Source organism: Clytia hemisphaerica, unplaced genomic scaffold (genome assembly GCF_902728285.1).
Source record: "Clytia hemisphaerica strain Z4C2 unplaced genomic scaffold, Clytia hemisphaerica genome assembly, whole genome shotgun sequence".
Lineage (NCBI taxonomy): Eukaryota > Metazoa > Cnidaria > Hydrozoa > Leptothecata > Clytiidae > Clytia > Clytia hemisphaerica.
This window is the reverse complement of record NW_027103727.1, coordinates 573,042-586,071: the sequence shown is the minus strand read 5'-3', so window position 1 is coordinate 586,071 and position 13,030 is coordinate 573,042. Positions and strand designations below refer to the sequence as shown.

The following is a 13,030-nucleotide window of genomic DNA, read 5'->3' as shown; positions in this document are numbered from 1 at the left end:
GGCTTCATGTGAATCTATGGTGGAAATGTTGAAGAAAGTTAGTTCAGATTTTGATCAACACGATTTTATTTGTATTTCTCCTTAAAAAACAGAAAGTTACAAGATTACCAAAATGATGGAGTTTGAAATGCGAAGTCGATTTTTTCCCGAATAGCCTTGACTTGCTCAATGCAAGATGGATAACGTTTGTAGAAAGCCCTGGTGTCAAAGGTAGCACGTGGTTTGTTTAAGACTAAGAAGCAGCATCATCTCTTGGCTTGCCACTGTGGTGGACGTGGAGTTGTTAAGATTGACATATTTGTCATGATCTGGAAGATGAACAGGCCACGGGCCCGTTGAGCTTTTTATAGCCCAATTTCTTGAACAAAAACTTTCTGACCAAACGCCAATACTCGACAAGATTGACTTCTCGATTTTAAACCTTCTTGAGATTTGAGCTCATCCTGTTTGATGGACTTTCCACAACTGAAAAGGAAAAAACGTGTCAAAACCCAAGACCACAAGCATTTTGCTTCACTTATCACGACCAAGATAGAGAAACATAGATTGCCATTCATATACTGAATATGTAAAATAACAAAAAGCTAAAAACTTACCGTCGTTTGACTCTGTTCCGTTGTTAGTTGAGACGATTCTTCTTTCGTCAATTGAAAACGCTTAAAAAAGAAAAGCACACTCGGTTCATTGTCACAATTCTCATGGTCTTAAAATGCGCAAAGGGAACATAGATAGAATGTCTAATAAATCATCATGAATCATCTTACTGTTTTCTGCAGAGACATGTCGATAAGGTCATTCAGCAACTCTCGGATGGAGTATCGTCTTCATCGTCGCTTGGAAGAAACAGTGTTCGTGATCTTCTTTGGTGGCTCGATATCGGAGAGTTCGGCCTCTGTCGAGAATATGATGCCAAGCAACTCGTCGATATTGAGAGCTGTAAACGAGAGAAAAAGGAAATGTTTTGATATATGAATTTGAAACGACAGTTGACATAAATCCAAGCTGAAAATTAAATGAAAGCTTACCGTCAGACTCGGAAAGATGGTTTGGCTGTTCAATGTCACTCGTCCTGCTCATTGATGTCGAATCTATATGATAAAAAGATTTATTTTTCAAACTCGTATCTTTTCAATAACATGCACTTAGAAAGGATGTAAGTCAAAGTTGTCAGTAAATCCTAAATAATTTAGCTTTAAAGAGCAAGAAGTTCTGTGTGGAGAGTTAGTAAGGAAGTAGTACCCACCGCTTTCTAAAACCTCATCAACATCCTCATCTACCCGAAAGACTTCCAGCTCTTTTGTTGACGAGTCGACCAAAGGGACAGAGTCATCTGCTTAACGACACAATCTCGGATTCGATTCAGTTCTTCTTTTTTACCTCATCCTCAAGAATAGTCGATTCACAACGCACATTCTGTGGTAGGGTGTAGGACAATTCACTCTGATCGATAACGTCGAGGTTGTTGTTTATCATGTCAATTAAATACTTCAAACAATGCATTGCGTTTTTGCGAATCCACTCAGGTGCTTCTGGGCATAGTACCTCCAGCTCACGTGTATTGACATCGGCAATTCTTCTGAGTACAGACTTTCTATCCTCTTTGGAATTTGGGAACATGGTTGCAGGTAATGAACACCCCAGCATCATTTCTTGTAATTTTGGATCCTCAAATTTCACTGATTGTGGAAATCTCCTCCTTGGAATAAAACCTTACAATGTCTGCAGGTGTCATATCCTTGGTCCATTCATCAATTATCAACAGCTCCGTGTCAGACTTTATCATTGACAAACCAAAAACACGCTCTTTGGTAATTGTGGCAATCTTTTGCTCAGGAATAAGACCGAAAAACATGTTCATCACTGATTCTTTCCACTGTCAATATCTCCGACAAAAACCAATCTCTTGCTTTTATGGGGCACTTGAAACGCTAACATGCACATATATTATATTTTGTGAGCCAATTTCGCTGGTCTTCTAGTGTAGGACACCAACGTTCAATGGCTGAAGCAAGATAACCACCATGACATGTGGTTCGGTGAGGATACAAAATCGTGGTAACTACGCGGGGTAATTACAACCATAATCTTCAGGAGAAAATGGACATCGACAAATGCTCTACTTGAAAGTTTCAAGTATGTGTTGTTCTTCACTTCGATGAAGTCATAATCCACTTTGATTTTCGGAAACAACTGAAAATATAACATAATCAAGATCATTGTGGCATACTAAGATCTTCTTGAATTGGAAAAATCTTAAAGTTCTCATTTTGATTTCTCGGACTCACTTTGTAATTTTGACGGTCCAACGGTCTCCTGCATACAAGGTCTCTTAAAAACGACGGTCTATCATACGGTCTAATGGCCTACTAGGCGGCCTTCTTCGATTTCAGAAAAATATTGCAAATATATAAAGTTTTCGTTTGAATTTCTCAGATTCCCTTTGCAATATTGACGGTCTAACGGTCTTTTGAGTACAAAGTCTCATAAAAATGACGGCCTATCATACGGTCTAATGGCCTACTAGGCGACCTTCTTCGATTTCAGAAAAATATTGCAAATATATAAAGTTTCGTTCGAATTTCCCAGATTCCTTTTGCAATATTGACGGTCTAACGGTCTTTTGAGTACAAAGTCTCATAAATATGACGGCCTATCATACGGTCTAATGGCCTACTAGGCGGCCTTCTTCGATTTCAGAAAAATATTGCAAATATATAAAGTTTTCGTTCGAATTTCTCAGATTCCCCTTGTAATATTGACGGTCTAACGGTCTTTTGAGTACAAAGTCTCATAAAAATGACGGCCTTCATACGGTCTAATGGCCTACTAGGCGGCCTTCTTCGATTTCAGAAAAATATTGCCAAATATATAAAGTTTCGTTCGAATTTCTCAGATTCCTTTTGCAAATATTTACGGTCTAACGGTCTTTTGAGTACAAAGTCTCATAAAAATGACGGCCTATCATACGGTCTAATGGCCTACTAGGCGGCCTTCTTCGATTTCAGAAAAATATTGCAAATATATAAAGTTTCGTTCGAATTTCTCAGATTCCCTTTATAATATTGACGGTCTAACGGTCTTTTGAGTACAAAGTCTCATAAAAATGACGGCCTATCATACGGTCTAATGGCCTACTAGGCGGCCTTCTTCGATTTCAGAAAAATATTGCAAATATATAAAGTTTTCGTTCGAATTTCTAAGATTCCTTTTGCAATATTTACGGTCTAACGGTCTTTTGAGTACAAAGTCTCATAAAAATGACGGCCTATCATACGGTCTAATGGCCTACTAGGCGGCCTTCTTCGATTTTAGAAAAATATTGCAAATATATAAAGTTTTCGTTCGAATTTCTCAGATTCCCTTTATAATATTTACGGTCTAACGGTCTTTTGAGTACAAAGTCTCATAAAAATGACGGCCTATCATACGGTCTAATGGCCTACTAGGCGGCCTTCTTCGATTTCAGAAAAATATTGCAAATATATAAAGTTCTCGTTCCAATTTCTCAGATGCCCTTTATAATATTGACGGTCTAACGGTCTTTTGAGTACAAAGTCTCATAAAAATGACGGCCTATCATACGGTCTAATGGCCTACTAAGCGGCCTTCCTCGTTTTGCACAAACCTTTCAAAATACCATATTTCTTTGCCATTTGTATTTCTTAGAGGCACTTCAGAAAATGAAACTTTAAAAAATTCTTTCAATAAAAAGTTTCCTAATGTTTACGGTCTTTCATAAGGTTTAATGATGTACCACACAGTCCTACGACGTACAAGTCTAAACACTTACCTCAGTATGTACGTTTGACATATTTTTCTTCAATTGTGATTCATTTGCAAGGACTAGTTCTTTTAATGAAGGGTTCAACTGCAATTTATAAAGATACGCTCCAACATCAAGAAATAATTCGAAAGTAAATCGAGCTGCAAAAGAAATTAGAAAGGTTTAAAACAGAATGTGAGAGTAATTTAAAAATACGGTTGAGCTAGGAAAAATATAGTACCAACTATATTAAATAATTTTATGCCCCATTTCACGTTTAGGATTGGTACAGTTCCAAAAATATTTTCATTTTTTCTCCAACTGAAAAAAATACACGCAACGGAACATAAGTTCAAATATTTTGATGCTCAAAGGCGAAAGTTACCATTTTTGTTTTTTGCGTAGATGTTGCCACGATACAATCTGTGATCCAGTTGGTTCATCACTTTTGCAATTTTATCAGCCGCTTTTGATATTGAAGTTTTAGGTGGTTCCACTGCTGGCCTTGCTATCTCGTCGGTCGAGTCGTTCATGTGAAGTAGGCCATCCTCGTATAGGTATCGACTTGCGTTTGAAAAGGAAGCCATGATTCTCGAGTCAGCACAAAATAAACGGCATGGTTTTTGTTCATTGCTTTCACAATGAGCGGTTGCTTCTTCGTCGGACATTGCAGGATTTGCCGCTTTAAAACAGTGCAACATGCTATCTGTAATCGAATCCTTAATACATTTCTGGTTGTGGTCCTGAGAAAAAAAGAACAGCTTGTTGAAAATGTTGAAGTGTTGTAGTGTAAATTTAGGATAGATAAAATAAAAAAAATTGATAAATAGCCTTATAATTTTGAGGCATCTCTAAGTGCTTGAACCTCGAATATATCTTACACCAGCTGGCACACAACGTTGTTTCCACGTTTTTATAACGTTCACAACTTCCATATAACGTTAGATGAACGTTGAAACAACGTTGTGTGCCAACTGGGACTTGATTCAACTAGAAATCATAATCAACTCAGAACAACATCAACCAGTAATTTAGAAAATTAAGACAAACCACTCATACCTTGACCGTCTGTTTCAAGTAGGCCAACACAATAGCGTCAACTTCATCACCTTCAGACTTTGGACGATGACACTTTAGGGATTTGATGTCAACTCGATGTCAGCCGTATGATGGAACTTCTGATAAATTTGGTGCGGCTGTAAAGGGACTTTAAATGGACAATAAAATAAGTCACCGAGACACGAAACGGAATTGGTTCCCCAAGCTCACACTCTTTTGGATTTTGTCTTCGGATTTGATTCTGTGCCAGATATGCACGAGATGAAAAACTTAATGTCCATGTTTGCCAGTGCGTTGTCTAGACGGTATCTGATGTCTGTAACTAGGAGTCTGTTGCTCTCCGTGAACATCACCCTGCATGCTGTCACGGTGTCACTTTTCTTTATCTAGAAAGAAAGTGATAGCCCATATGAAAACTTTTCTGATTAATTTTACTTTCAAATATTTTATTTGGTAACGGACGAAAAAAAAGCTACAAACAGAGGAGGCTACGGCGTTAGAATATCCCTCCATATGAATAAAGTACATAAAAATAACAAATTCAAATTAAAAATAGATAACTAAATTTATTCCACTTACCAGAGGCATGATGTTGCATTTCAAAGACCGAATAATCTTTGAATCATTGAGCTGTCTTGCCGGTCGTAAAGACATTTTAAAATTTGAGACACACACTCAAAGTGAGAGAAAAACGTTCCACTATGTACAAATCAACAATCTTGTTGAGTGATTCTTGCGGAACAGAAAAAAAATACTACCGTTTCTTATGCTCAACACCATTCAATTTTCCGATCTCTTTTAACTTAAGCATATTTCATTTCTTTCACCATCATAATCTTAATTAGAAAAATGACGACACAATGTTGATGTTAAAAATTGTATACTTCGTGTACATCTAACACATCTTTCAGGAGAAATAAAATTGAAATTCACAAATCTGCATCTTATGTTAAAAAGTAGAGAATAATTACAGTAATTAAAATCGTAAAAAATTATAAAAAGTTCATCTAAAAAACACGAAATGTAGAATAATTTTTAACATCAACATTTTGTCGTCATTTTTCTAATGAAGATTATGATGGTGAAATTTTTCGGATTATCCTTCTTTTTATTTTACTTCAAATTGTCAGCTGGTCATAATTTCATTTCTTTCAATTTAGCTATTTTCTAATTTTAAAGGCTTATTAATTTAATTCATCTTGTTCCTGATTTGCGGCCTGTCCAAAAAAAAAACATATGTTTTCAGTTTCACAGTTGCAGGAATTAAAAAAAAAAAGATAAACTAACACTTTTCGTCAAAGAAAATTGACTGTGCAATTTCTACAAAGTTTCTATAGATAGTTAGCTTCGTGTTTAAGGTTTTTTCATCTCTACAGATCTCTATGAAACATAAAAAGGGGATTTCCTGACATTGCAACAAAATTCCTCTAAAAATGCTTACTCTAAGGTCCTGAATAATAGGGAAGGTCAAGATAAAGTAGGGTATCATTGTCATTATTTTATCATCCTTAGGATTATTATAATATCTAATATGGTCTTGGTCCGGTATTACGAGCGGTCTAGTAGCGGTCAATTTTTGTTTTAGATCGGCCTCCAGACCTTCTAGAAATGTAATCTATAACGGTCCTGGCCGCTTCTAGACGCTCGTGGCCGCTCGTTAGACCGGTCCTGACCGCTCATTGTACCGGTCCAGTTCGTTCATTAGACCGGTACAGGCTGCTAGTTAGTGATTTTTAGTAACGATTACATCAAAAAATTGCTGTAAAAGGATGTCAAACGGGCGATCGGGGCCGGTCTGGGACCGGACGCTTCGCAGCGGCAGCTAAATTAACTAAACTTGTAGCGGTCTTTTGATAAATTTTTACCGGTCATTTACCGGCCCTTAAAAGACCGTCTAAAGACCGGTTCGATTTACAGGTACTTTAAATCGCTTGGGAAGTCACATATAATTATTAATTTATTAGTGAAAATACAGTTTCAGTTTCGGTTTGGATTTCTAACTAAGTACTCTTAGGCGCCAAATAAACAGGGGGGTTGGAAAAATTTTTCAAATCAAATAAACGGGGGGACTTAATTACCGGGAAGTTGGAAAATGGACTTTTAAAAACCCTAAAAAGGGTCAAAATAGACTAAATTTAGGCCTTTTAGAGTAAAACAAGAAACTTTCCTTTTGGGAGCTGGGAACTTTTTCAAATATTAATAAACGGGGGGGGGGGTGTTGGAAAAGAATTAACAAGCAGGCCATTTATTTGGCACCTAGGAGTAACCTGATAAAAGATGGCCATAATTCTTATGGGCAGGTTAATTCTCTTAAGGAAGTTGAAAATCAATCATCCAAAATAGTCACTCTCATGACAAGATCTTGATTTCGTGCTAATACAGCGTCCTATTTTTGAACCAAATCACACGTAACTGTACTGTCATTCCCAGTCCTTTGTAATAATGCGTGGCCCTTATAAATTCAAGATAGCTTATGCATCAGATTGTTCGTTTCACACAATCCCTTTTGTATTTATCTTTCTAGTTTAGATATGTATTTTCATAAAAGTTTTGGGTGTAAGATGCAAATATGCAAAAATGAGCACAAAACTTGTTTCCTTTTAATCAACTCGATCATAAATTGTTCGATTGGCCGTTATCTCTTTCAATAAATACTTTGGTTTTATTTTTCAGCTAAAAAAAATAACAACATTAAAATGATAGCATTGAATGATAAAGAAACAATCTGACTGCTAATGGTATTTTGATTGTAGATGCTAATGGAATTCTGTTTTAATAAGTTATCCTTTGCGAGAGAAAATCGTAAGTTTTTTGTTCAAATATGCAGGTGAGATGGAGTTTTTATAAGATACTTCAATAATTGATCATTTGAAGTAATAATAATGAGGCGTTCTTTAGAAAAAGTAACAAAATTATTTTATTACTAATTAACGACCAACAAATCAAATAAAGAGTTAAACTCCATCTCGTCCCTACAATTTTGATATATGATTTTGATTTATAATATAAGGCAGGCATGTCCAAATCCATTATGTGTTAAAACATTTGCCTTGATGGTTTGAATATTCAGTCTACACGGAAGATCCACATTTAGATTACATGGACTCTTTTATAGCCATGTCGTTTAAGCATTATCCATACAGAGTCATTCAAATGTAATTCAAATGTGTAATTTTCAAGAATGTTGGATTGCGTTTTGACTACATATTTGGATTGCGTTTGGAATACATCATTTTTTTACAAACGTAGTTCAACTGTCATTCAAAAATGTAATTCAGATGTAGGTAGTGAACTACACGTAGACTAAACTGTTGATCACAGTTGAACTACATATTGGATTGCGTGTTGACTACATATTTGGATTGCGTTTGAAATACATCATTTTTTTACAAATATGTAGTTCAACTGTCATTCAAAAAATGTAATTCAGATGTAGGTAGTGAACTACACGTAGACTACACTGTTGATCACAGTTGAACTACATATTGGATTACATTTTTGCTATCCATGTATTATGTTCTGATTATGTGATCAATTGTCAATCCAAAATTGTAAGGGAGCCCCCAAATAAATTTACCAGGCCGGATTGGACAAATAAAACTCTACCGAAAAGACATTACATTGAATATTCATTTTGATGAAGTTGTCCATGAAGTGACATGTAAAAACGATGATAATCCTGATAGTCCTGTACCTGAAATTAGAGATTAAATTTCCCTTTTTAACTGACAGAGAATATTCTGTGGAAACACCTGGGGGTAGGTGGGTGAGAAGGGAAACTCCATTGAAAGTGAGACATTATTGTGAACCAGTTTTAAAATCGTATCAGAAGACCTACATATTGCCAATACCGTCATCGCTAGAACAGCTGGAAAACAATAGGGTCAATATTTTATCTGGTTTTGATGACCGTATTCAGTTAATTTTGAGAAGAGAACACTTATTGTTTGGTGCACTCGAACAGTTTGACTTTTCAAACAAGAATATTTTTATTAAATATGCAAGAGAGGAAGGTGTCGATAGCGAGGGGATCCTCTGATTTTTGGTAGGCTTTCCTTAAACAAGTAGGATAAGGTTATGAAGTTCAGAAGTATTTTGCTTCTTCCTTTGACAAAACCTCCCATCAAAATTTTTAAATAATGTTGGTAAAATCCTCATCAATGGCTACGTATTGACTGGATATCTTCCACCTTACTTTAATCGAGCCTTGATGTTCTATTTGTTGTCAGGTGACATGCCTAGCGATGATTACTTCACAAAATCTTGAATGGAATACCTTGATGAATATGAACTCAACTTCCTGACTTCTCTCAATGCAGTGAAAGAGCTTGATTTCTTTAACAGGTTCTCCCCAGATCTCCACACAACGCCATCAAAAGAAAATTTTGGTCCAGCCCTTATCGAATTAGCGAAATTTTTAGTCTTTCAAAGATCGTGGAAGATGATTCAGGAGATTGCCGATGGTATTCATCGGTTACCCTTCAGAGGAGAGGACACAGTCTTTTTTGAAAGGTACCTAGCATCATGGAAGCCTGATGGCTAAAATTACCGTTGATCATTCAACAATCGATTTATATCCTGAAATGGAAGTCCAAGTTGTTCCCTATCTAGTTCATTTTTTGGAAAATCTTGACGCAAAACAAGCATCCACGTTCATGAGATTTGTTTCGGGGTGCGAAATGATTAAGAATGTGCATGTGATTTTTGACGGAGAAGTGGATGAAGAATACTTAGTACCAATTGGCCACACTCGTGGAGTCAGCATTGAAATATTTCGCCACTATGCGGATGAAGAATAATTGCACAGAATTCTTCATAATATTCTTGAGAATCCCCCACTGTGGAAATGTTTTCAGAAAAAATACATTTTCTTTCTATTTTTTCGTTTCTTTCATTTTACTGCAAAAAAGAAAATAACTTTGTCACTTAGTTGTCAGCTAATATTTTGTTTACTATTCTAAATATACCAGCCCAACACGTTAAATAAGCTTTCGAAAATTTCTCTGAAATGAATAAATTTACGCACATTTGTTCATAATAGCACACCTTTATTTTTATAAGCAACACTATTTTTCAACTCAGACAAACTGACAGTCTGCGCCACTAACTCGATCGGGAAGATTCTTCTGAAATGGGGAGATCTTACTCTAATTTTTTCTGTCCGTTTGGGAAGACTCTTCCTCTTTGGGAAGTTGAAAATTGACTGAATCTTCGGCGAAGCTGTACGATGACCGGCGAAAGTTGAAACTTTTTGGAGGTAAAAATGCATCAAATATTAAGGTTTTTCACCTAAAGGAAAGTAATCCTTACCGTAGAAATCTTGTTAAATTGTGAAAAAACTGCGTAAACTTCCCAAACGGGAAGTTCCAATCCCATCGAGTTTTCCTTATCTTCCCGCTTCTTCCCGATCTAGAAGTCCGTTTTTTAACTCTTACCCGTTTGGGTGTCAAGTTAATTAGCCGTTCGAGAAAGTTCTTCCCATTTCGAAAGAATCTACCCGATCGAGCTAGTGGCACAGACTGACTGAGGTTGCTAAGGATTTTTTCAAATTCTGGGTTATCCTCAGTGCTCAATTGGTGGGGTCATTTTAAATTTTTTCGACTTTTTCATCCCCAAAATCACTTTATAATGACCGAGAGGGTCCCACTTGATGACTTTTGCCCCAAAAGTGTCAAATACCTCCATCCCCCCATTTTATGGTTTTCCTTCCGATTACTTTTAGACTAAAGACTACTTTTGGCTGAACTTTGCTTTTTGATGATTTTGATGACGCTGAGTTCAGTAAAGTAGACTAGAAGCAATTTATACTTTGGATTTATATCAAAAAGAAAATGGTGAGTACACCAACATTAGTCTAATCTTCATCGCTATTTTCTCAATCGCTGTGCAAAAACTTCAGGACTTCTTCTGTTTTCCTGCAATAAGGGCTTAGATCGATTGATAGATTTTGGCAACGAGCTAGAGAAAAAGACTACCAACAAACACCGGGCCACTTAATCGCGTCATCTAGTCTATCAGAATGCCTTAAGTGGCCTCCTAGCTACGTTCTTTTCCTCCTATAATCAGGCCGACATCTGCCATTTAACGTATAAAAGACTTTAAAACTTTAAGAATGTTTGCGTACTTCAAATAGATTGAGCGATGGACCCGCCTGTTGTTTTGATGTACGACTTTATTTACGGCATTTATGTTCAATGTTTCGCGCTATATTTCGATAGCGAAATATTTTCGATTCGACTTTTCTGACCTGAATGAACTGCAAATGTTCAAATTAAGCGAGTGTCATTTAATTAAAGGGATCGATTAATTAAGTGGTTTTCTATTGCTTAATTAAGCTGCATGAAACCTTGACCTCGATTTTTACAAAAACGAAAGCTAATCGGCCTAAGTTTTTAATAGAAATTGAATAACTACACATAACCTCAATGTTATGGTTCAAAAATCTTATACCAACAAGCCCGGAATCAATTGTAAAAGGGGTTACGCACGATACGAAAATCTCGTGTTCGTAAGCGAAAGGTTTTTTACACTACATACCGTAGGATTGCTAAACTTCCTTATTCCCAGCGAAACTTTCCGATTGCTAGTGTACAACGGAAAAGGACCAAAATGCCACAAAAGTAGATTTAACATCGATTTTAGCCAGAGATGCCTAGAAGCAAAAAGATCCCTGAGACGGGGCAGATATGTTATTCCGGAAATGAGAAAGTTAGCCATTTTATGATACAATTTTAAAAGTTGTACCCAGCCGTTTGCGTGATGCGTGATCGGGAAATAATTCGAGGCATGATTTGGGCGAGTGTGATTTTTTTCGTGCCTTGCGTGCCTTCGTGCTTTTCGAAAAAAAGTTCGTGCCTTTTGAAAAAAAGTTCGTGCCTTTGAAAAAAAAGTTCATGCCTTTCAAAAAAAAGTTCGTGCCTTTGAAAAAAAAGTTCGTGCCTTTTGAAAAAAAGTTCGTGCCTTTGAAAAAAAAGTTCGTGCCTTTCGAAAAAAAGTTCGTGCCTTTTAAAAAAAAGTTCGTGCCTTTCAAAAAAAAGTTCGTGGCTTTGAAAAAAAAGTTCGTGCCTTTCGAAAAAAAGTTCGTGCCTTTCGAAAAAAAGTTCGTGCCTTTTGAAACTAGTTAATGACAAACAAAATAACCAGAAGCTTCATTAGGTTAAAAAACTTAGAAGGGTGGTGATTCAAACTACATACATTTTTTTATTAGGACGCCTTTAAATCATATAAATAAACTATAAGTAGTTTGAGCGAGCATGGGTATACTTATTTTTTTAAACAAATTTCAGATGCATTTTGTCTTTTCTCTTGAAATTCATAATTCATAATAAAAACTCATAACTAACTTTTGATTATTACAAATTAATTACAGGAATTGCACAAATGAGAAAAAAAAGAAGACATTGCATATTAACGAATGCGCTTTCGAATGTTTAGTTCAAGATTCGAATGTTTTGTTTTGAAAAGACAGGAAAGACAAAAAAAGATATACATGAATTGTCGGGTTTGAGAAGTCAACAAACGCGTGCAAATTAGCGCGGATGCAAAGAAGAAGTTAGACGATGTTATCGTCCGTTACAGTGATAGTAAAGGCGGGAAAATGGCGGTATGGCGTTATGGCGGTATACGGAAAAAAAATCGGCGGGAGAGTTTCGAAAAAACGGACGATAACTCTTTGGCATAAAAAAAAATTGCGGTTTTGCTTGGACTAACCAGTGAGACTGGTTAGTCGCTCCTTGGTGAAAACGGCCTAAGTTTAAAGGCCGAGCTTGGTTCAAACGATCAAAACACGCTGGTCACTAGGAAGAGACACAAGGACAAGATGGATCTATGGTTTTTCTGTGAAAATCCAGCTCATTATGGATTCTTTCTTCGTGGTTCATCTGTTTTATTGAGACTACAAGATAACTTAGTTTAAGGGAGTACTTTTTCCTCAAGTATGCTTCTGTAGAAGCTGTTTTAAAATGATTTTTCAACAAGTCTACATACAGCAAAAAGACACAGAGAAACTAAGTAAGGTAAGTCAGTTTGTATATTTCTTATGAATCCTATGAATCACAGGCACCGTTTCATTAGATATGTGAATACCCTCATATCTCCACTTTTAAAAAGTTATTTTCATCTGGTGTTAGCAGTTCTTTGACAACTTTGAAAAATGCCAAACAAAGTAATACTTATTGTCAATTGTGGACTTTAAAAGACTGCTTTTAA

At 36.2% G+C, this 13,030-nt stretch overlaps 1 protein-coding gene and 2 long non-coding RNA genes across 3 annotated transcripts; all 3 read right to left on the bottom strand.

The window, feature by feature from the left end:
* Positions 1-452: 452 nt before the first annotated feature.
* Positions 453-783, bottom strand: LOC136804869 (uncharacterized). Its single transcript, XR_010846310.1, has 3 exons — positions 765-783; positions 597-656; positions 453-465 (listed from the first exon to the last, which is right to left on the bottom strand). It is a non-coding gene; the product is annotated as an uncharacterized lncRNA (long non-coding RNA).
* A 118-nt stretch (positions 784-901) lies between these two features.
* On the bottom strand, positions 902-1,326 carry LOC136804868 (uncharacterized). Its single transcript, XR_010846309.1, has 3 exons — positions 1,244-1,326; positions 1,026-1,088; positions 902-934 (listed from the first exon to the last, which is right to left on the bottom strand). It is a non-coding gene; the product is annotated as an uncharacterized lncRNA (long non-coding RNA).
* Positions 1,327-1,995: 669 nt separating this feature from the next.
* Positions 1,996-4,468, bottom strand: LOC136804858 (uncharacterized). The gene is made up of 3 exons (XM_067061375.1): positions 4,149-4,468; positions 3,791-3,924; positions 1,996-2,190 (listed from the first exon to the last, which is right to left on the bottom strand). The coding sequence occupies exons 1-3, from the start codon at positions 4,462-4,464 to the stop codon at positions 1,996-1,998; spliced, it is 645 nt and encodes a 214-aa protein (XP_066917476.1). The 5' UTR covers positions 4,465-4,468.
* Between the last annotated feature and the right edge of the window lie 8,562 nt (positions 4,469-13,030).